This window comes from Suricata suricatta, chromosome 3 (assembly GCF_006229205.1).
Source record: "Suricata suricatta isolate VVHF042 chromosome 3, meerkat_22Aug2017_6uvM2_HiC, whole genome shotgun sequence".
In the NCBI taxonomy this organism is placed as follows: Eukaryota; Metazoa; Chordata; class Mammalia; order Carnivora; family Herpestidae; genus Suricata; species Suricata suricatta.
In genome coordinates, this window is record NC_043702.1 from 170,025,438 (window position 1) to 170,048,231 (window position 22,794).

Sequence of the window (22,794 nt, forward strand, 5' to 3'; positions counted from 1 at the left end):
GTGGTTTGTAATATGACTTTGGAGCGGAGAGGGGCATTGGTCCAAAGTGGAGGTCAGCGGGCACCTGTGCCGCCTCACCTTCACTCTACTCCTGTCACACATCAGGTCTGCTATTCACCTCTTGGGCCTCCCCAAGGCTTTTATAAGTGAGACCTGTCCCAGGTGTCCAGGAACCCCCTGGGGCATTGGCACTGCCAAGCAGGCCTGGATTTAAACAGCCGAGGGGGAGGGCACAGAGGTGCCCGTGTTGGGGGTGGGGCGCACCTAGGGAAGGCAGAACAGGTGAGCAATCTGGTCACGGTGCCCCACCTTCTCCAGTCAGGGGCTCTGGAAACATGGCTCCAGGCTCACCAATCAGCCCAGGCGGGGGGGGGGGGGGGGGGGGGGGGGGGCGGGGGGGGGGCCCTGACTGGCTGAGCTCACCTGAGCCACGTGACTCACACCCCCCACCCCTCCTGGTCATGGTGTGTTGAAGGCAAAGAGCTCCTGGCCTCTCCCTGAGGCTTTCCCCTCCGTTCCTCCTTTCCTGCCTTTTCTTCAACCAATGAGTGGCATCCGCCCATCCCAGGGCCCCATTCCTCTCTCACTGCCTGGGTTTCCTTTCACAGAGGGTGTGAATTTCATGGTCAAAGTCACACTAAGAAGTGCATTACAGATCCCAGAGCACATGCATTTTGAATTTTGAAAAATCTGTCGGTGCAGAGAACCCTGGAGTGAGGGGCACTTCCAGCGATCTGAAGATTTAAGTGACGCCTTTGCATATGCAGGCGGGTCCAGGCTGCTGGAGCCTGGTCTGGGCCAGGCAGGAGAGTGACAAGTTCCGAAGTAGAACACAGGATCCCTCAATGAATGCCCTCCCTCTTGAGTCTCGTCCCCAGGGTCATGATATCTTGCTCTTGGCACAGAGTAGATCCAAACCCAGCAGGTGAGGGAAATATCTTAAGATTCATTGGGACGCATTCGGACAGACTGTGGGCCACTAGATGCTCAGCTATAGACCGATGTGGACGGAAGGGGGCACCTCCCTCAGCTTCTCTTCCAGGCTCTTTTCCTCCTCTTCCTGCCCTATCTTGGGGTTCACTTGTCAGAATTCAGATTCAGAAATCAGATGACACTCGGGGAAAAGGAACCTAGAGAGGATGAACTGGGGAGTGTGGGGGAGGGGACTGAGGGAAAGACTGTCTACTTCCTCTCTTCGAGTCAGCTCCGTGCATCTGCGGTGAGTGGCTCATTCTAACGCGGCAGCATGTGGCAGCTGCTGTCCCCAATGATTCTGTTCCTTCTAGGTAAGTCAATCTCTCTGGCTGACAGAGAAGCTCAGGACAGCCTGGGCCCACTTCTCAGGCCAGGGATGGGACCCCTACCAAGGAACAGGACCCCTTACCACATCTCTCATGCTAGATTTAGTTTCCCGGACAAACATGGGGACTAGACATGGGAACACTCTGATGTGGAGAGGGGACTGTGAGGTCTCTGTGCCTTCCTTCACCCTGCGGGGGTCTAAGTTTCCCTATCTGTCAGGTGAAGAAGACTACGGACCAGATAGATGCTCTCTAAGTTCTGTCTCCTCCATTCTGACATTCTGGGCTTGCCCTCTAAGGCGTTTAATTTCCACCCTTTTTTGGAAGGGGGGGTTGAGGTTGTTTCTATGGCTTGCTTCAGGGAAAGTCAGGCTGTACCCTTATTTTGGGAGCTCGATTCGGGACTCAGGAGCAAGGAAACGGTGTTGAGGACAAGGACGTGGCTGGAGAGGGTAGCAGGAGGCAAAGACATGGGAGGAGAGAGGGCAGGCAGGGGGACGGCCAGCCACACGTACGCCTTGATTCTTGGTGACGCTGGACCCCAGGGCAGGGATGGGCCAGGGGTTTACACCCACCCCAGCCGCCCAGATCTCCGCTCCTGCTCAGCCTTTGTTTCCTTCTTTGCTCTTGCAGTTTCTGCTGGACCGCGAGCTGGTGAGTTGGCTTTGTGGGCTTGGATTGATCAAGCGAGGCACACAGATGGCATGTAATGACCACAGGGCGCTGGGAAGTGCCTATTGCCTGGGAAACGATTGAGGGCGGTCAGGGGCACTTCCCCAGCCCAGTGGGGCTTGGCCCTAGGCTCTTCTGGCTACTTCCTCAAGATGAGGAGAAGCTAGAAACGGGACAAACGCCTTGAAGCCAAGATGCTCTAAGTCCGAGGGGCAGGCCAAGGCTGAGTGGCCAGCTCTGGGTTTGCAGTGGGTTGGCTCTGGCTCGGAGCGTCCCCGGGAAAGCCAGTGCGGGGCCTGCTCACCTCCCTGCCCTGATCCGCCTTCTCCTCTCCTGGCTCGTCAGCAGAACGCCCAAAGGCCATGGTGGTCCTAGAACCTGAATGGACTAGGATCCTCACCTGGGACAGAGTGACGCTGAGGTGCCAGGGGCCCTACGGCCCTGGGGACCCTCCCACACAGTGGTGGCACAATGGGAGCCTCATCTCACATCAGGCCTCCAGCTACGACATCACAGCTGCCAGGCTTGAAGACAGCGGCGAGTACAAGTGCCAGACAAACCTCTCCAAAGCCAGTGACCCCGTGCAGCTAGAGGTGCACGCGAGTGAGTGGCGGAGGGGGTGGGGAAGGTCGCCAATAAAGGGTGAAAGGGGAGGCCTGAACGACTTGGGAAGGGCCAGAAGATGACATTCTTGGGGGTTACAACTAAGATGGGATCATCTGTGGTCCCCCTGAATTATACTTGATCTTAGCCAAAAGGCCGAGAAGCGATTGGTCCCCCTGAATTATACCAGAGTTGTGGTGCTAGCCATAAGCGGGCCTTGGGCAGAATGTCAACACCTGGCATGTAACGGGTGCAGGACTTCTGCGGGGCACAGGCCCAGCCGATACGGCTCACGTACGTCATGCCCTGTCCCCACGGAGTCATCTGCAGGTCGGCACCTGATGCTGGTGCTCAGTGATAGTTACTAAAGAAAGTAATGGATCTGCTTTTATGAGCTCAGTCTCCTCTGACTCTCAGACACACCATGCCCTAAACTACCCTCCAAAGCCTTCCTAACCACCTTGGGTCATGTCGACCCCTCCCCCCATCAGGACTCAGTTCACACTTACTCTTTGGTACAAATCGCCTAGTGGAGATATGTACACACGGAGCATGGAATGAAAGGCTTTGTGTGTCGTTTACAGAATCCAGGCATCGGAAATAGGTGAGGGAAGTGTTTCATATGTTGTTTTTTATTTATTTTTGAGAGACAGTGCGAGTAGGGGGGCGGTCAGAGAGAGAGGGAGGTACAGAATCTGAAGCAGGCTTGGCTCTGAGCTAGCTGTCAGCACAGAGCCCAAGGCGGGGCTCAAACCCACGAACATGAGATCATGACCTGAGCTGAAGCCGGATGCTCAACTGACTGAGGCACCCAGGTGGCCCTGAGGGAAGTATTTCAGAGGCAGAGATCTGACCTGGGGGCCCTGCAGTGTCGCCTTGCAAGCCTGACTCTACTTCTGAGGCTCGGCTGCACACTGTGTGCGGGTGGAAGGGGCCTGTGGGGGCAGCCTGGGCAGGGGAGGGCCTGACGGAGGTGGCCTTGCAAAGAGTTGCACAGAACTGGGCCTCTGGAGCTGATTGTTTTTTAATTTTTAAATGTTTATTTATTTTTGAGACAGAGACAGAGCATGGGCGAGAAAGGGGCAGAGAAAGAGAGGGAGACACAGAATCCAAAGCAGGTTCTCGGGCTGTCAGCACAGAGCTTGATGTGGGACTCGAATCCATGAGCCCTGAGATCATGACCTGAGCTGAAGTCGGACGCTCAAATGACAGAGCCCCCCAGGCTCCCCTGGAGCTGACTTCTGTGGCTCCATAGCCTCTGCCTGACGCTTAGTTACAGGGAGGCATGTCTATAACTAATTAGGTGAGAGATGGCCCCTTAAACCAAATAAAAGGGGGCGTTATCAACGAGACGCAACAGAAAAATCAGGTCTGAGAATTATGAATTTGCCTTGAACTTTGATCTAGAAACTGGCTTTAGAAGGCCAGCCAGGGGAGCCTGGGTGGCTCAGTCGGTTGAGCGTCCGACTTCGGCTCAGGTCGTGATCTCACAGTTTGTGGGTTCGAGCCACACGTCGGGCTCTGTGCTGACAGCTCAGAGCCTGGAGCCTGCTTCAGATTCTGTGCCTCCCTCTCTCTCTGACCCTCCCCTGATCTCTCTGTCTCTCTCTGTCTCTCAAAAATAAATAAATAAGTTAAAAGAAGGCCAGTCAATGAGGACCATATGAAAATGAGACTCTGAGCATTAACTTCACCAGGCCAATTCCTGATTGTCATTGATTGTCATTACTTCACTTACCTCCTCCTCTGATAAGTCCTCTTTATTTTTTTGGAGGCCACCAGACTCTCTTTCTCTCTCTCCCTCTCTCTCTCTTTCTAGATATAGATATAGTATAGATATAGATATATAAAGATCTATATATACTTTGCTCTATATATATATGAAAACATAATATTATGATAACTATTCATCTTTCCACTGAAAAAGTAAGTAGATATATAGATACATCACCTTTTTTGATCAATACCCCTTAATAAGTAACTAACGTTACTTTCTGTTTGGCAAATCTCGCTAGTAGAGAATTTTTGTGTTCTACCAACTTTAGCGCAAAGCAGCAGATTTTTTTAAAGTACAGGAAGTTCTATTGTTCTGTTCTTATAACAAAAGTCATTGGGTTTAATCTCAAAATATATAAAACAAAAGAGAGAAAATTAAAATAACCCATAGTCCCATCCCTTAGAGGAAACCCCTGTTAATATTTAAGCATATTTTCTTTCTTTTCCTTGTGTTTTCTGTGCTTCTATGCTTTTTGTATTCTGTCTTTTTCACTTAGCATTATCTCATGACTGTTTTCTTGTGTCATTTTAGGAAGTATCTACAGCATAATTTTTAATTATTTAGGTCAACCTCCGGGCCGTGGCTTTCATGTTCTCTCTGTGTGAAAACCCAGTTATGTGGCGCCAGAGTTGTGAGAACGAGCATCCTGGTGATACACCAGTTTCTCTCTTGAAGGCCGTGCCCACTGATGAGGCCACTGGGGCCCTTGAGAAAGTGCCAGTTGCCATGGGCACTACCATGCATGCCCCTCTTTTCCCTCCTTGGCTTTTTAAAAAGCTATTTGAGCTTTTATTTTATTTTTTTAAGTTTATATATTTATTTTGAGAGAGAGAGAGAAATCACATGTGCACAGGCAAGTGTGTAAGCGGGGGAGGGGCAGAGAGAGGGAGAGAGAGAATCCTAAGCAGGGTCCATGCTGTCAGCGCTGAGCCTGACACAGGGCTCGATCGCACAAACCCTGAGACCATGAACTGAGCCCAAGTCGAGAGTTGAGCACCTAACTGCCTGAGCCACCGGCCCTCCCCACCTTGACTTCCATGTTGCTTTCTACGGCACGATTCCCGTAACCCTCCCCCGGCCAACCAGTGACCTGATTCCTGACTGGCCGCAAGTCTCTCATGATTCCCACAAATATCTATCCCTTCTGAAGTCTACCTTCCCTTTCGCGGAGCAAATCTTCATGTTCAAATGCAATTTTTACTCTTTGATCCAGAACTTACGATGGTCGCTTATTACCTGCCGCAGCAAACCGCAGTGCAGGCCTAGGGACCCCACAGAAGGCTCCTCGCCCACCTCATCACTCTGGTCCCTCGCTCTAACCTTCCGGGTGGACGTGTGCATCCCTCTTCCCCATTAGACAAAAAGTCTTGGTGGGACTTGGGTTGTCCTGTGGGGCCAGTGGCCTTTTTCCCCAAGGGATCCCCATGCTGGGATGGCCCCCAGTCCAGTCCCTCCGTGACGTCGCAGGGGCGGGGTGGGGGGGTCTCCTGCGGAAGACCTTCGCTGTCGCCGCTGAGGCCTCCGGGGCGGGGGTCCCTGTGTTTTTCAGCTTGGTTGCTGCTCCAGGCCCCTCGCTGGGTGTTCCAGGAGGGGGAGACCATTCGGCTGAGGTGCCACAGCTGGCAGAACAAGAAGGTATGGAAGGTCCAATATTTCCAGGACGGAAGAGGCAAGAGGTTTTTTCACAGCAATTCCGAGTTCCACATTCCCAAAGCAACACGCAAACACAGCGGCTCCTACTTCTGCAGGGGGATTATTGGGACAAAAAATGAGTCGTCGGAGGCTGTGGACATCACCGTTCAAGGTGAGAGCTGTGCAGCCCTGAGAGGGTCCAGAGCCCCCTGTGTGTGGGGTCTGAGTTCACACTGGGAGGACGAGCGGAGAGGCACTTCCTCCTTATCCCAGGGACTTCTTTACAAGGGGGTCCGAGGGGTGTCATTCGCTGTGCAGTGTGAGAGCAGGAACCGAAGCTGGGTTTCCTTCCCCACATGTGCACCTGTCCTTGCTTACCCCCCCCCCCCCCCCCCCCCCCCCCCCCCCCCCCCCCCCCCCCCCCGTCAAACCACGCCCACAGCATCATGTGTTCACACGAGGCTGGCCATCGTGACCTGCCTTCCTTTCCTCTCCCGGCCTCAAGTCTTAGCCACTAGACCACCTGGTGGGAACCCCTCCCTTCCTCAGAGAGAGAAAACTAGACTGGGTTCTGGTTCCGGAGTCCGGCTCCAGCAGGTCCAGGGCTCCCTGAAGGACAGATGGTGTCAGCGAAAGGGAGGGAGAGTACCTCGGCTCCTCTCTGATCACCAGGCAGGCATCGCTGCACTGACCCAAGAGTCAGCTTTATTTATTGAAAAAATGTATGGGGTACAAAATAGAAGTGGCATTTGCCTTAGAAAATGACTTCTGATGACAAATTCTTTGGAATGTAAAAATGTCCCAGAACATAGATTGGTAGAAGACTCATGCATAACCTTTATCAATAGTGATTGGTGTAGGTGACTAGATGCTTATCACATGGAGAAGGAAAGTGTCCTCAGCATCAAATACAAGGCCATGTTTTTAGCATAGCAAAGGCAAGAGTTAATTCTTTGTGAGCAGGGGTGAATAGCCTGTTTTCTTGAGGGGAAGAAAAACAGGTTTCTGGAGAAATGTAATATTTGCTCCCATAAACACAAAAAAATAAATTCCTATAATTTTCTTCACAAGGTACAATTAGCATATTTTTAGCATAAGGGGACAAGTCACTCCTGATTCCAGTCAAAAAGGCGCCTTGGGGGGTCGGTGCTCAAGCAAAAATAATTGAGTGGGGGGTAGACATCAGTTACCATCTGACAGCGGGAAGCCTTGCACACCCGCCTTACCTCACAAGGAGTTTTTCTCAACTTTGTGAGTTCAGAAACTGCTTCCAGAATTCTGGTTCTGCTGTGAATTCATCGTGTGGCAGCAGGCGAGCCACTGAGACCCTCTGAAGGCCAAGTTCTCCTTCTGTAACAGGGACGAGTTGACATTTATTGGGCACCTTCCAGGGTGTCGGACACTGGGCCTGGTGCTTCTTCAGGTGCACCCGGTGACTCCTGACAACAACACTAGGAGATCGCTGGGACTGAGCGGACTTTACAGATGCAGACACAAGGGGAAAGGATCGTGGGGGGGTGGGGGGGTATAATTAACTTTTCTCCAAGGTCACTTCAAAGGTTCAAAGCCTCTGTAGTTAACCACAGGGCAAAATGAAAGAATTGGACAGACACCACATTTCTGCCCTAACTGTCATCCCTCATCCCTCTGTTTCTCCCATCAGGGCCCCCGATTCCATCCACCTCAACGCTCCTTCCACATTGGTACCAGATCGCTTTCTTCCTGGTGCTAGTGCTCCTGTATGCGGTGGTCACGGGGCTCTTCCTCGTTGTGCAGAGAGACCTTCGAAGGTCAATGGAGACGGGCAAGGACAGAAAAGTCACGTGGAGTCGCGACCCGCAGGACAAACTGGAGCAATAAAACCAGCACCTCGGAACCTCTCTCTGGATTCCCAGCCCCACCACCTCCAGCAGGCGGCTCAGGGGCAGCGCCTAGGGGGAGGGTCCTTCGCTCCACTCCGCTGTCTCTGGGTCTCCGCTGGAAAGGAAGGGCTGGCGACCTTCAGGTGCCAACAGTGATGCCCCAGTGAGTATCAGAACTGAAGTCTCAGAACCACACAGATGCTTTCTCTACACGACCACCCTGTCACAGCAATGCGACAATGCGGACTCTGGATGGTGACCGAACCCATGAACATTGTTCTTAAGTAACCGAATCCATAGATAAGAGCATTACGGCCTGGCTGATGGTCTACATTTGCTGCTGCGGGGGCGGCTGCCTTTGGGGCAGATCGTGGGGGCTGTGGGGGGGTCTGGGGAGACGGCAGAATCAGGGAAGTAGGTGGCCGAGAAAGAGCATGGCAGTCCAAAACAGACCAGAGAAGACCCCTGTCTTCCTAGAACATGAGTCGTGGTGTGGGTAGCAGAAAAATCACACGGGTGATGTAGAATTGAGTTTTTCAGGAGACCCATGCCAGATTTGGGGTGGTTTATGAGAATATAATGATGGACCCTCTTGACATCATGCGTAGAACATAGTCCTGGAAGGGGGTTGGGTGAATCATGGTCCTGGAAGGGGGTTGGGGATTGGCGGGCCTTGGAAAAGAAAGGACAGAGCAATCCCTATGTCTGTAGGAAGGGGGACAGCATTGTGGTCCCAAATGAAGCTCAGTAAACAGCGATATCCCGGTCGGAACTGAGAGAGCACTGCAGGAAAGAGTCCACTACAGCGCCCAAGAGACAGGACCCTTGGCCAGGATAAGCACAGTTGGAGAGAGGAGAGGCAGGCACGGTTGAATCAGCTTTCTGCTTCCGTATCTAATTCAGGTACAGCTTTGCTTGTTATCACTCAGCAAACAAATACAGGCTAAGTGATACTCTTGCACTCAACTCTGCTGAGTTAAACTAGGAAAGTTTGAAATCCCTCGGCCTGTCGGTGACAGTGGAGTGAGGGTGGGGTCGGGAGCACTGCTTGTAGAAGAAACCTTAGCGACCTATCTCTGTATTAGCAGCTCTAAGCACACGTTTCTTGATTCCAATAAAGCATTTCACAAGCTCTTGCATGCTACTCTCTCGGACAGAAGATGGAAAAGCCATGATCATAAGTCCTGATAATAAAAACCCATTTTCCCTCCTGTTGTCCGCAATTCTACCAGGGATCAGTCTGGGGCAACTAAATCATGTCACCATGCTCCTGCGAATCAGCCAGTGGAGCGTTCACCGGTCCTGCGGAGGCAGCTGGGCGGAAGGGACAAATGTGGTGTGGGATGGGAAGAAGGGGTGGTCCTTAGAGGTGGCTCCAGGGCAGGCGCGGGGCAGGAGAAGGCACCCCTGGGAAGGAGATCGGGGCCTGGACAGAGGTATAGGGGCAGCCTAACTCTGTTCCTTATGAGCTCTATGCCAAGACGTTGCGAGCTTGATGTGTGTGAGACTATCAGATGAGATTCAGACCCGAGGCAGGTGCACTGGGAAACCCTGGGCATCCACCTCACGTCTAGTTAGTACCTGCAATATGCCGAGCTTGAGTCTAGGTGCAGAAAACAGAGAGGTGTAAAGCTCAGGGTCCTTCCCCGGAGGGAGCTTCCATTCCAGGGAGAAAAGGCTTGAGAAAATGGAGAAAAGGCTGCACTTTTGCGGTGGTGGTGAGGGAGGAGTTTGCCAGGCAAAGAGGAGAAACGTTGAAAATCCACGGGCAAAGGATTCCAAAGCCAGAGTCGGGTTCAAGAAAGTGGCTCAGCTCTTTTCCAGTGTAAAGAGCCAGTGAGGGAAAGAAGTAAGTTCAGGGGCCAGATCATCAAAGGCTCGGCCTTCCAAGCAGAGGAGGATGCATCCTGCCCTGCCAGTGGTGGAGGGATTTTAGGCAGAACAAGTTTTAGGAAGCCTCTCTGGCAGGGAAAGGCGGGGCTGGGAGTTGAAGACAGGAAACCGCCTAGAAACCTAGTAGTTGTTGCAGAAACGCAAGGAGGAGATGGTGAGGAAGTAAATGGCAGCGAGGCTGGAGAGGCTGGTGCCCATTTCAAAGATACTTAGAAGGCCGACTCTCCAAAAACTGGCAACCAGTCGGACGGGGCATGACTAGGAAGGCGCCCAGGTTCCGGACAAGCCCTTCATCAGTTAGGACATACAAGGTCAAAGGCAAGGCTTATTACCATTGCTGGCTTCCTTTGGTCGGCAAACATTTTTAGAACAATTTCAGGAGGCAGTTTTCGTAGAACTTAAGTCTGGCCGCAAAAATTCTCGCTCTCAGCCGCAGCCCCACCCATGCAGACCCATTACTTCCAAACCGAGGCCGCGGGGGCGAGTGAGAACCGGGCGGCGCCGAGGATCCCCTGCGGCTTCCGGGGAGACACCCACCCCCGGGGTTCAAAACGCTCACGCCCCGTCCCTGGGTGGGCTCGAACCACCAACCTTTCGGTTAACAGCCGAACGCGCTAACCGATTGCGCCACAGAGACAGGCGGGAGACAGGGCCTCTGCCAGCTCAGTTCACCGAAGAAAAAACTCGCGGCTCTTCCGCTTCGCCCCGAAGCCCTGTTGGGGGCGGGCGTGGGAAGCGGCGGGGCCACCAGGGTGGCCGGAGCCGAGCAGGTCCTTACCCCCGTCCCCCCTCCCTTTCTGACACCTGCTTAGACCTGGGACAGGCCTCGGCGTGCACCCAGGTGATGCTGAAAAGCCCAAATCTTTGGGGAACGCAAATCGAAGGCTCTCTGTGGCCTCGCGAGTTCACTTGGCTTTGCTCCGGGAAGTGCCGTCAACTTTTTTTGCTGATCTCGACAATTTACGCGCTCCTGCCTGGGCGTAACACCCACCCAGCTTGCTACTGTGAATATTTAAAATACCGTGTCACGTGTCTCATCATGTCCGGCAAAATGGAATGTCAAAGCAAGGAAGCCTGAAAGAACAGGACTAATCTCCAACCCCAGCGTCTTGAAAGGTTTTACTAGTGCATTCGACACCCGGACAGAACACAGAGTTCCTAACTGCCTGTAACTTAAGGACTTTCACACTATTCGCATCTATGTATCCGAGGGCAGAGACCCCTCATTCAACATCACCAGCGCGGGGATCCCGGCCCCTGCTAGGCCCCCACTTCTCTGCAGCCTGGAGGGAACCTTCTCTCTCTGTTCTTGGGCCACTTGGCAGCCACAGACTTCCGGAGTCACATCACCTCCGCCCCTGCGCCCCCCTCCCCCAACCCCTCCACCACACCACACCTCTGGAGCACCCAGGCACCCACAAGGCAGCCCTTCTCTGGGGTGCCAAGTCCCTACCTCCTCCCAGAACCTTCTCTTCTTTCTACACCTCCGCCCTCTACACAATGGATTCCAGTTTGGGTGCAGGTCAGTTTCCAATGCTCCTCAGAGAATGAGAACACGCAGTAATGCATTTAGGCGCAGATTATATGCGTGTGTGTATCTCAGAGAAGTTTGCTAAATGATCGCTACATTGAGATTGCCTTTTTTTACACTTTTAAGTTTGTTTTAAAATGTTCTTTATTTTATACAGTTATGGTGAGGGTAAGTGATAGTTGTGGCTGTGGTTATTTTATTAATTTCCTAATTCAGCAAAATAAAAAGTTGGTGATTCTATAGTGGTCACTTACATTTAAGAGGAAATTCTACTCATCTGCAAAGTCCAAGTTTGGGAACCACTATGCTCACCTTCCCCTCCTTTATTGGATTGGCAGAAGAAATTAAAAATTACTTTCCGGTTTATTCTAAACACACATACATTTCCCGTGTTTCACTTTGCAAGTACATGACAGCAATCTAAAAGAAGACCAAATACAAGAAAAACTGAAGCATTAAAAAGAAAGTACAAAATAGGATGTTGAAATGAACCCAAGTATATCAGTAATCACAACAAATATAAATGGAAAAAATTTGCCAGTGAAAGTGAATTTTTAAAAAATATATTTTATTGTTTTAGAAGAATGACATTAAGACAGAAAAAAAAAAACCCAAAACCCCAGAAAGACTGAATGGAAAAGAATGGAAAAAGATGCCAGGAATAGTCTAAAAGAAAGTTGGCACACAGCTAAGTAATACCAGACAAAATAAAGTTTAAGAAATAATGCATCACAAGGGATGGAGATGTCCCCATATGATGATAAAAGATTAAACTATGATAAACATATAATAATTCTAAACACATACATATCTAATAAAATGGCATTAAAACATAAAAGCAAGAATTATTAGACCTACAAGAGAAAACTGACAAATTCATCTATAGTTGAATCTTCAAATTCTACAGTGAGAGAATTCAACTTACTATTCTCAGCATTCAATAGGTTAGGCGGGGGCGGGGGGGATTATGCATACAAACACAATTAATAAGAACTCTGCAATCAATAATTTTTGGTTTTATGAGCTTCTCAAATGCATATGGAACATTTGCAAACATTGACTTTATTATATGAAGTCACGAAATGTAACTTCCTGGAATGGGAACTATACAGAACACATTCTTTGAATATAATGGGATTTAACTCAGAAATCAACTACAAAAACAACTTTTAAAACCCTCACATATGTGGAAAGTTTTCAAACATATGCTTTTAAAATAACTCATGGATCAAAGAGAAGTTGAATGGAAATTGAAAAATACTTAGCTTGAGTAGTAATAAAAATATAACACACCCAAACTGTTGATTGCTCAGAGTTTTCCGTGTGCACTAGGCACATGTACAAAGGAACACTATACAGCCTTCAATGTTTAGCATATGTATTGCCCAGGATCTTCTCTTACATAAATCTGTTAGAAAAACAACAACCACAGAAAACTTTTGGAATACAATTAATCCTGTGACAAGGAGAGAAATAAATAGAAATATTCTGATTGGTCAGTGCCATACCTGTTAACTCCCCCTCAGAAAGAATCCTTTTCTGGGTTCTGCTTTGACTGTCCCTAGGCACCCCAGAAAGTCAGTCCCCATACCACTGCTGGACAACTCTAGGGAATTCTACGTGGCCACTGTCAAGAAGCCACTCAAGGCCTCCCAACCTGCAGGTCCAATTTAAGCCAGCCTACTGCAAGTCCTGATTATAGGTCCCTGTCCCTGTTTGTGTCCTAGGACAGGGTCGCCTGAACCCTGGTCCAGTTAACAAGGACCAGTGTCAGCTGGGCACCCCAACGCTGTGGCTGCCCACTACCACCATTACTATGCCGTACTCACCCTGCCTGTGGCCACTTTGGGGAACTGTAGCCTCCACCTCACCTTGGACCCAAGAGTCAGGAAATAACAAGAGAGAACAGGCAGCCAGTAATGTGTCACACAAAGCATCAGCCATGTGTGGTGGCCTCTGCTGGCACTGCCGGCCGTCCTGTGATAGGATGGAGGCTGGGATGTTGGAGAAATTTGGGGCCAAGAGGGGAATGAGCAGCAGGTGACCATCTGTACTACAGGTCACCTTCATGGAACAAGTTTGTTTTTTTTAAACCCCAAACATCCTCCCACCATTAGTAATTCTTTTACTAATAAACAGGATAATTAATGCTCGCTCATTGCCAGACACCATTCTGAACAGTTATTAACTCATCTGAGAATGATATGATCACATCATTCCCTTTCACATACGGGGGCACTGAGAGAAAGGGAGCCAAGATTCAACACGGGAAGCGCGACTGAGCCCACGTACCTGGCAACCACATTACGTGGCATCACCCCGCCTGATTACACATATCATTCCGATAAATGGTTATCGTGGGGTAGAAAAAACAGATCGCTAGAACCCTCAGACAATATTTTAAAAGCTAGAAGAAACTTTATTACAATTGCTGCTCGTTCAACAAAAAACAAAGGATTCAGTATCCTTTTTTTTTTTGGCATTTCTTTTTTTTTAGTAGTTTATTGTCAAACTGGTTCCCATACAACACCCAGTGCTCTTCCCCACAAGTGCCCTCCTCCATCACCACCACCTCTTTTCCCCCTCCCCTTTCCCCTTCAACCCTCAGTTCCTTTTCAGCATTCAATAGTCTCTCAAGTTTTGCGTCCCTCTCTCTCCCCAACTCTTTCCCTCTTCCCCTCCCCCTGGTCCTCCATTAGGTTTCTCCTGTTCTCCTGTCAGACCTATGAGTGCAAACATGAGGTATCTGTCCTTCTCCGCCTGGTTTATTTCGCTTAGCATGACACCTTCGAGGTCCATCCACTTTGCTACAAATGGCCATATGTCATCCTTTCTCATTGCCATGTAGTACTCCATTGTATATATACACCACATCTTCTTGATCCACTCATCAGGTGATGGACATTTAGGCTCTTTCCATGTTTTGGCTGTTGTTGACATTGCTACTATGAACATTGGGGTACATGTTCCCCTATGCATCAGCACTCCTGTATCCCTTGGGTAAATCCCTAGCAGTGCTATTGCTGGGTCATAGGGGAGTTCTATCGATAGTTTTTTGAGGAGGATTCAGTATCCTTAATACCCATCCTTTCCTAATTTTAGGAAAAAGTTTTCAACTTACTCACACAAGTCACGTTATGACTATCAGTGTATTGGAAAGAAACTGGAGGAATTTGATGCAGCTCCTCAGGGTAAACCAGGGTTCAGACAGAGGCGTCATTTAGCCAGTGAGGGCTGTATCAAATAACGGCAACCATTATTAAAAATCAAATAATGGGAGGTGATTTGAAAACTTGGCATGGTGTTCGCACTACAACTTACATTACCTAGAAATCAGTTTTATGAGATACATAAACACACAGGTCTATACGTATAGTGAAGGACTAGTAGGGAATAGTTGAAATAGAGAATTTTGCAACTGTGTTAAGTCTTCTGAACACCATTAATGGCTATGGGTCTGAACATAAAGGAATCCCATAAAAATAATATTTAGTAAAAAAAAAAAACTGGTTGCAAAAGAATACATACTGCCTGATACCAGTTATAAAAACTTTAAAAGCATGAAAATCCAAATTATGCATGTATTTGATAACACATACACATGTGTTGAACCTATTATAAAGGCCAAAGGAATAATAAATACAAAATGCGGAATAAAGTTTGCTCCTTATTGGGCAAAAGAGACGCCAGATCTAGAGAGATTACTTAGACGGCGTCTCGTTCAAGTAGGGACCTTAGTTGTGAACAACAGAATCTACTGTCGCTTGTTTATCTACAAGAGGGTTTACTGCGGGCACTGGGAAGATTGAAGAAACACAGTCGAGGCTAACTTCCAGAAATAACTCCCCAGACTATTCTGTCTGTCTGGCTACCACACTACCCAGCAAAACTGCTACAAAACAAATTAAACGCTTCCCCGGTCTCCAGTCTCTGGCTCTACAACAAAGCAGCATTGGCCACTGTTGGCACCGCCCAGATTGTATCCCTGTGTCTCTCCCCGGTAACTCAGTTACAAATCAGATCTCACTAAAGGACCTCTGGTTGGCAGAACGTAAATCATAACCAGAACCCCAACTGCAAAAAACTCTAGAAAACGTAGTTTGTATCTCCCCAGCCTCAACAGCACAGGCAAGCAAACCAGAATGGGACAGGAATGGGAGCAAACCAGTCGACATATCCACTACAGTAACCTGAAAAGCAAAAATAACATAAAACCAACACCAAATTAAGACAAAAGCAGGTAACATTCTCACCTCCGGGACCATTAGATAATGAGGGGATGAGAAGATCGAAAGAACTATGTCGTTGTGGGCTACAGTTGTGGGTATATTGTGAGAAACCCTTGCCACCAAAGATCTGTGCATCTTTTTATTCTTTTTTTTTTTAACGTCTTATTTATTTTTGAGAGAGAGAGAGACACACACACACAGCATGAGCAGGGGAGGGTCAGAGAGAGAGGGAGACATAGAATCGGAAGCAGGGGGCGCCTGGGTGGCTCAGTTGGTTGGGCCTCCGACTTCGGCTCAGGTCAGATCTCACGTTCGTGGGTTCAAGCCCCGCGTCGGGCTCTGTGCTGACAGCTGGCTCAGAGCCTGGAGCCTGCTTCCATTTCTGTGTCTCCTTCTCTCTCTGCCCCTCCCCCCTCATGCTCTGTCTCTGTCTGTATCAGAAATAAATAAAAAATTAAAAAAAACAAACTCTTGTATTCTCAGCCAACCAACACAACTGACAAGTGCATTTCCAACATGAATGTTGGCTGATTTTTCCACTTAAAAAAAAAAAAAAAGAATCGGAAGCAGGCTCCAGGATCTGAGCTGTCAGCACAGAGCCCGATGTGGGGCTCGAACCCACGAACCGCGAGATCATGACCTGAGCTGAAGCCGGGCGTTTAACCGACTGAGCCACCCAGGCGCCGCTGTGCATCTTTTTATTCTTAAAAGACAAGCTGGGGTCAATAAAGTTCACAGAAAACTAAAAAAAAAAAAAAAAAAAAAAAGACATCCTGGGTGTGGGAAAAGGGAGGGGCTCCGGGTCCCGATATTGAACTCCTTCCAAATTCCTGTGGAAAAGATCCCAATAGTGTAACAGAAAAGTTTATACCATCCCGTTGATCCACGATATTTAAGAGAAAGCTTGCTGCCTACTGGGTTCATGATAAACAGCTTGTAATCCAAGATGGAGTCAAAACTCTCCTGGAAATCAGACTGGGGCATCACTTGCGTAGTCGAATACCAAAAACATGAGCAAGAAAGGACAATGAGGGACAGCAGTGTAAAAGAATGTAAGCCACTGACTCCCAGTCATTCACAATATCCAAGAGGAAGCTTGACATCTTCTGTTTTCACCTTTAGCTCATGGATCCAACTGGGACTGGAGTCCAGTATGTCCCAGATTTTTTGTTTCGCTTTTTGTTTGAGAAAGATGAATCGATGATGTTATTTCAAGTCCGTGGCTGAGGGATGGGCTATTCCATGAATTGAATGGAGAACCATCAGGTGGAAGGATGGGAATACAGTTTTACTTACCCTGTGTTATATCTCAAAATAATTTCAAAAAGAATTAAAGGGGGCGCCTGGGTGGCTCAGTCGGTTGAGCATCTGACTTCGGCTCAGGTCATGATCTCACAGTTCGTGGGTTCGAGCCCCGAGTCGGGCTCTGCGCTGACAGCTAGCTCAGAGCCTGGAGCCTATCTTTGGATACTGTATATCCCTCTCTCTCTGATCCTTCCCTGCTCACGCTGTCTCTCTCTCTCAAAAAATAAATAAAACATTAAAAAGAGTTTTTTCTTAAAAAACCTCCCCAAAACCAAAAAGAATTAAAGGGAAAATACCAAAAAAGCAAAAGGAAACAAAATTGCTATAAGAAAATAAAGGTAAAAACTGATTCGATGTTGGGGTGGGTAAGAGATTTCTACTTTTGAAAAAAAATTTAAGAAACTCTCAGAGAAAGTATTTGTCTACATAAAAATTAGAAACTTCTGGAGTTTAAAAACACTATGAATCAAATTCAAGAGGAATTCCACTTTCCATTTTGGTGGAGGCATCTTTGTGGTACTAATCACTCCACCCATAACAATGATAAACTCTGGACAAATTTAAAGAAACATTTGTAAGACATTGGAGAATGAGCAAATCAGATAGAAAATAAAGAGGATTTTATAGGTTAACTAACTTGGATATAAATAAAATTTAAAAATTTTAAAAAAGAAAAGAAAAGAAAGAGGATTCAAGCTGTGGAAGAAGGAATCATAAGGGTAAGGCCACCAACCAGGAGATGAGACTCAGAGGCGTAAATTCATGCCGAAGACTAGTCTTATAGCTCATGCATTGAGGCCGAGTTTACGGCTGCTAGACTGACTGGATACTGAAGAAGTAAACCTCCGAGAAGCCTGATTCCAGGAAACCAAATCTGCAAATAAATCTCTCATATCTCTGGCTCACCCTCCAACTGAGTATCTACCCAGCAGGCTGTCAGGGAGGCCAAGGAGAAAATAATAGCTGGAGGTGAAAAGCATACCAGGCAGAGATTTCAAGAGCCGCTCCACCGGAAGAGACTGAAAAACAGGGCCGCAGCAAAAATTAGGAGAGTCGTTAAAGAAGCTATAATGCGGCCATTTAACATAGTGCAGCGGAAACCATTAAAGTAACGTTTTAGATGAACACTGAATGAATATAGAAATACCCGCTTTTTAAAGGAAATACTCAAGTAGGTTAAAAAAAAACAATATGCACACCGTGATTCCAACTTTGCGTTTTAAAAAATGCCAAAGAGGTAAACACACAGCAAAACGTTAATAGGGATCTCCTGGGTGATGGAAATATGGGTGCCTCTTATTCCTTTGTGGTTTGCTTATTTCCAGTCTTTTCTAGAAGGACTATATACTACTCTTATATTCAGGGAAAATGTTAACTCTTCTAAAAATAAGCAAATACTGTGCGCCAGGTGCTCTGCAGGGCACAACTTAGAGGACTTTAGAGCCGAAAAGGGTCTCAGAATCTGTAGCTGGACTCCACGTTACAGATAAAGAAACCGAAGCCCGGAGAGAAATGGTTTGCGCAAAAGCAGACAGCTTCTTAGAGACCAAAGCGCAGGTATTCTGATCGTCAGATCAGCGGGCACTTGTGTTTGCACACGTTGGTGGTAGTAAGGCGGCGGAAGGAAGCGCCAACTTGAGAGCGCGGGCTGGCCCCGGCTGAAGAGCGACAGGCCCGGGAGGACGAAAGCAGGAGCGTGTAAGTCGGGGGTGCGGGAGACCGCAAGATGCGGGGTGGGAATTTGGAACACAGAGCTCAAGGCAGAGCCTGGAGCCTGGGATTCTCTCCCAGGGTGCAGCAGGAAATCGCGCGGGTGGGACAAAGTTACATCCAGTGGCAGGCCTCTTTCAGTGGTAGATCAGGTGGAAACTCGCTTCCAGGGTGAAGACAGGATCAAAATAGCCCCAGGACCTGTACTCCTGCCCATTATCCAGGAAATTCACTTGTGACAAGCATACATTTGGAGGGAACTTCTATTTCTCCAGCAACAGAGAATGTGGAAATAACGAAGTGGAAAAAAGTCGTACTTTGTCTCCCCGTCGGGGAATCGAACCCCGGTCTCCCGCGTGACAGGCGGGGATACTCACCACTATACTAACGAGGAAAGCCGTGAAGCGACTTGCAAAATCATTCTTTAGGAAGTTACTTCTAAACTTCCGTGAACCTGCTCACTGCGGGTAATGCTGTCTTTCTTTACTGCCTCGAATGGCGCGTCACAACGGACACATGATGAATGCCCCACATGTAATTTACATTTTCTTACAGCCACATTAAAAATTAAGAAACAGTTGACTTTTAATACCACATCTTATTTAGCCCAAGATCTCCAAAATACTGTTTCGACATGTAACTAATATGAAAATATTAATGAGATTTTTTTTCATCCTTCATCTTCAAACCAGTATGTTTTGAACACTCACAGACAGCGTGTTGCAACTTGGGGGTTAAATTGTCATCGGAAAAACTGGGTGGGTACCTAGATTTCATAACGTTTACAGTTGAAAAAAGGGATTCATGTACCCGAGTTGCTCCGAGCGTACTTAGGCTTTCTTCAATAGCTGAATTGGGCGTCCAGGTATTGACTTCTGCTGATTATGGAGTTTACTGTCATACACCTGAAGGCACAGTTCTGCCGACGCACTCGCGGGTGTGGGCTCAGGGCAGCCCAGACGTCGCGCACCTGCACGCAGGGGCCTCCGGGGGACCCAGCACCCGGCACCGCCCAGGTTCCTCCAAAAGTGGCAGCGGGAAAAGAAAGGTGGGAAACAGCGACAGAGAGGAAGGAAGCCTCCCGAGCCGAACACCGTTTGGACCCAAACGCGGCTGGGCGGAGAAGGGGGCTTCGGAGCGACAGATGAGGCCGGGAGAGAAAGCAGTGGCTGCAGTTCCTAGTCTGGGTTCCGGCTTTAAAAAAAAAAAAAAAAAGGAATCCCGAGTAGCCTTCCTCGGGACAAAAGAAGGATGCGTTGGCCGGGAATCGAACCCGGGTCAACTGCTTGGAAGGCAGCTATGCTCACCACTATACCACCAACGCCGGCTGGTCGACATGCTGGGAATTCTATGTAAAAGGTAAATGCAGGCCGTGGCGTTTTCTGGCAGCGGCGCTCTACGACCCTGAGGTACCTGGAGCCTTTCCATAACGAGGATGAATCTCGACTTTACTTCTAGTCGACCCTCCGGCTACGGACGGAGACTGGAGGCCGGAGCGGCGCGGAGCCCAGCCGGAAAGCCGACGCCTCACTCAGCCTGGGGAGTTTCCCCGCCGCCTGCTCTCGTCCGCGCTCCCAGCTCTGCGGCTGGGCGCGTCCCCGCGCTGGATCCGCCGAGTGTGGGATTCGGTACCGGCGATTTGGGGCGGAGAGTCTGACGCAGACCGGCCGGCAAAGGCCCCACCCCGACTAGACTCCGCCGGGCTAGAAGAGCCAGAGGAGCGCTCTAAAGGGCGAACGTGAGAACGGAGCTTTCCAGTTTAGGAGGGTGGGAAAGTAGGAAAGAGGTATCGGCGACAATTTTATTTTCCGACTTTTGACAAGGACTCTATGGAAAATTCTAGTTTGATATTGACGGCATAATACGGCACTTAGGAAATCTTAAAAGGAAATAAGAAAACTGTTAGTTCAAGAGTCAGGATGGCCGAGCGGTCTAAGGCGCTGCGTTCAGGTCGCAGTCTCCCCTGGAGGCGTGGGTTCGAATCCCACTTCTGACAAACTTGCGTTTTTGTTTTCTTCCCCAACAACGCATAGAATTGAATTCATAGAGAAAGGAGGATTGATTAATCGACATCTTTTTGTCCTGAGTATCTACATATGAATAGTATTAATCTATTTTTTTCTATGTTATAGGCAGGAGACTGTTCTAGGCAATCAGGAAACAATTGAGACGAAGATCTATCCCTAACTATGAAAAAAAGTATTCTTGCCTTAGAGTCCATCCTCTCAGTACCTATGTATCCATTTCTTTATCTGACAACAATATATTGAGCCTTTTACTATGTGCCAAGCACCATAGGGCAGGCAGTCCATCCATGGCAAGGTGGACTAGGGAGACTTTTTAGCCCTGTGGCCTTCGTGCAGCCCCTCCCTGGGATTTCACCTCAGGCTCTTAGTCTCCTCCCAAGAGAAAAATCCAAGAACAGACCAGTCACTGGTTGAGTGATGCTCCAAAAGAGATTAAAGAGAGAGAGCACTCTCCAGGTTTGAGAGCAGCCCACTCAAGGGAGAAGAGGGCCCAGGGCTTGGGTCTCTACCTTTCATCAGCAGGTGTTTAATGTCAATGGGGTGGAGTATTTATCATTTGGGGAGATTTCTTTGGGAGCAGGGTTTCGGGCCTTCTTTGTCTTGGGCCTGTCTGATTCGATCTGGCTTTCTTCCTGGCTTTAGTTGCCAAGACAAGTATCTGACTTTTCCAATAGCTGACCCTGACTCCTCATTTGCTGGTGTCCAGGCATCGGGTTTAAAACTAGCTGCTTCCTCTAACACCACCACCAACTCTAATTCAGTAGGGCTGCTGTGTCACCAAAACCCAGGAAGAGAAATCAACATAATAAATCAGGGAAAGTAATACAGACAAAGGTAAACCCGTGGAGCTGGGTGTTTCAAGAGCTCCTTTTTCCGGAAGATCACAAATAAGATGCTTTCTGATGGAGGAATAACTGGTGATATAACTTGTTACCCTTTTGGGAAGAGGGAAGAACTGTCCAGCTGAATGTGCGAGGTTCACAGGTGTGAGGATGGAAGGATCTTTAGGTTGATTAGTGAACGTCTTCCAGACCAACCGCATTCTTTGTTATTTGCTAGAGGTGATCTCAGGAAGTCGCTTTCGGTGTAATGTACACTGAGTAATATTAGGAGGCTTCCGTGAGTGCCTAGGAGCTCATTAGAAATGCAGATCAGAGGCCACAACCTCAGACTCACCAAATGCAGTTTGTCAGGTCTCCAGATGATGCTCATGTAATATGAAAGTCTGAGCAGCGCTGGTCTACTTTTGGTGCCTTTGCACAGGTTGATCTTGAACTTGGACTACCCTTTCCCTTGCTTCTCACCAAGGCACCTTTTACTCAGAATCACATGAGCACTCACAATATGTCAGACACCGCGCTTAGAACAGGTTAAAAAAAAATTGTGTCGATACTAAAGCCAACAAAGTTGAACCATAACCATGTGATCAAGGTGCACATCACCAGGGCTCTTCATGCTCCTCTCACATGCCCAGCGATCAAGTTCGTGGAGATGGACGCTTCGGCCTATGGCATTCTTCTCAAAAGCCTCAATCTAATCGTGAAAGAATATCAGATAAGCCCCAACTGAGGGAAATCTGCCAAATACCTGACCAGTGCTCTTGAAAACGTCAAGGTCATAAAACGAAAGGTTGGGAAACTGTCACAGATTGCTGGGAATGATGTACAAAACAAAGGCAAAAGGAAAAAAAATGGCTGTCCTTACTGCCTAGAGCCCACTGACAGGGCCTTGAGACAGGCAGTGACCTTCCTTGGGGAGTTCAGCCACCTTGATGTTGACACTTTGCTAAGGGCAAAAGGCGGTCTTAGCCTAACCCCCTAGGGTGCTGTAAGTCTACGTTAACACGTAAAAATTCCTTTGGAAACTTCATTATCTCTACCCCGCAAGATACACGCTGGCAAGTATCCTTCAAGCATATGGCTACTGATATGTATCCGAAAGGTCACAAGACTGAGGGGGTTTTTTTTTGTTTTTTTTTTCACTAAACAGTAATAAATGACCTTTTCCTAAAAATAGGTAGCCCCTGTAAGGTCCTAGAGACCTGTTTTCAACATTCCTTAGAGACTTCTGCTATCCCTAACCCCCTCCCAACTTGAACTTACATAATCAGTACCCCAGACCAGCTCTTTCGGCCCATGGGTCTTGTCCCCGTGCTGTAACAAATCCACCTTTTTGCACCAAAGACGGTTCAAAAATTTTTTTCTTGGCCATTGGCTCTGAATCCCAACATGTTCCAGCAGGGAAGATGTGAT

At 48.4% G+C, this 22,794-nt stretch overlaps 1 protein-coding gene and 4 non-coding genes across 8 annotated transcripts; 2 read left to right on the forward strand and 3 right to left on the reverse strand.

Annotated features, from left to right (window-relative positions):
• The first annotated feature begins 1,207 nt into the window (after positions 1 to 1,207).
• Positions 1,208 to 8,984, forward strand: LOC115288426 (low affinity immunoglobulin gamma Fc region receptor III-B-like). Of its 4 annotated transcripts, none has more exons than XM_029935741.1 (5): positions 1,208 to 1,286; positions 1,935 to 1,955; positions 2,319 to 2,576; positions 5,903 to 6,157; positions 7,649 to 8,984. In XM_029935741.1, the coding sequence occupies exons 1-5, from the start codon at positions 1,247 to 1,249 to the stop codon at positions 7,843 to 7,845; spliced, it is 771 nt and encodes a 256-aa protein (XP_029791601.1). In that variant the 5' UTR covers positions 1,208 to 1,246; the 3' UTR covers positions 7,846 to 8,984. The 4 variants fall into 4 exon arrangements, with proteins under 4 accessions (XP_029791601.1, XP_029791602.1, XP_029791604.1 ...); XM_029935742.1 differs by having other exon boundaries at positions 2,322 to 2,576; XM_029935744.1 differs by lacking the exon at positions 1,935 to 1,955 and having other exon boundaries at positions 1,227 to 1,286; positions 2,322 to 2,576.
• A 1,319-nt stretch (positions 8,985 to 10,303) lies between these two features.
• TRNAN-GUU lies at positions 10,304 to 10,377 on the reverse strand. Its single transcript has one exon. It is a non-coding gene; the product is annotated as a tRNA-Asn (tRNA).
• An 8,460-nt stretch (positions 10,378 to 18,837) lies between these two features.
• Positions 18,838 to 18,909, reverse strand: TRNAD-GUC. Its single transcript has one exon. It is a non-coding gene; the product is annotated as a tRNA-Asp (tRNA).
• An 858-nt stretch (positions 18,910 to 19,767) lies between these two features.
• On the reverse strand, positions 19,768 to 19,839 carry TRNAG-UCC. The gene has a single exon. It is a non-coding gene; the product is annotated as a tRNA-Gly (tRNA).
• Positions 19,840 to 20,428: 589 nt separating this feature from the next.
• On the forward strand, positions 20,429 to 20,511 carry TRNAL-CAG. The gene has a single exon. It is a non-coding gene; the product is annotated as a tRNA-Leu (tRNA).
• The last annotated feature ends 2,283 nt before the right edge of the window (positions 20,512 to 22,794 follow it).

Bases quoted from the DNA above. Each gene is read 5' to 3' on its own strand.
- LOC115288426 (XM_029935741.1), top strand. From the start codon at position 1,247: ATGTGGCAGCTGCTGTCCCCAATGATTCTGTTCCTTCTAG. The intron at 1,956-2,318 runs GTGAGTTGGCTT...CTGGCTCGTCAG, and splicing joins TTCTGCTGGACCGCGAGCTG to CAGAACGCCCAAAGGCCATG. The intron at 2,577-5,902 runs GTGAGTGGCGGA...TGTGTTTTTCAG, and splicing joins GCAGCTAGAGGTGCACGCGA to CTTGGTTGCTGCTCCAGGCC.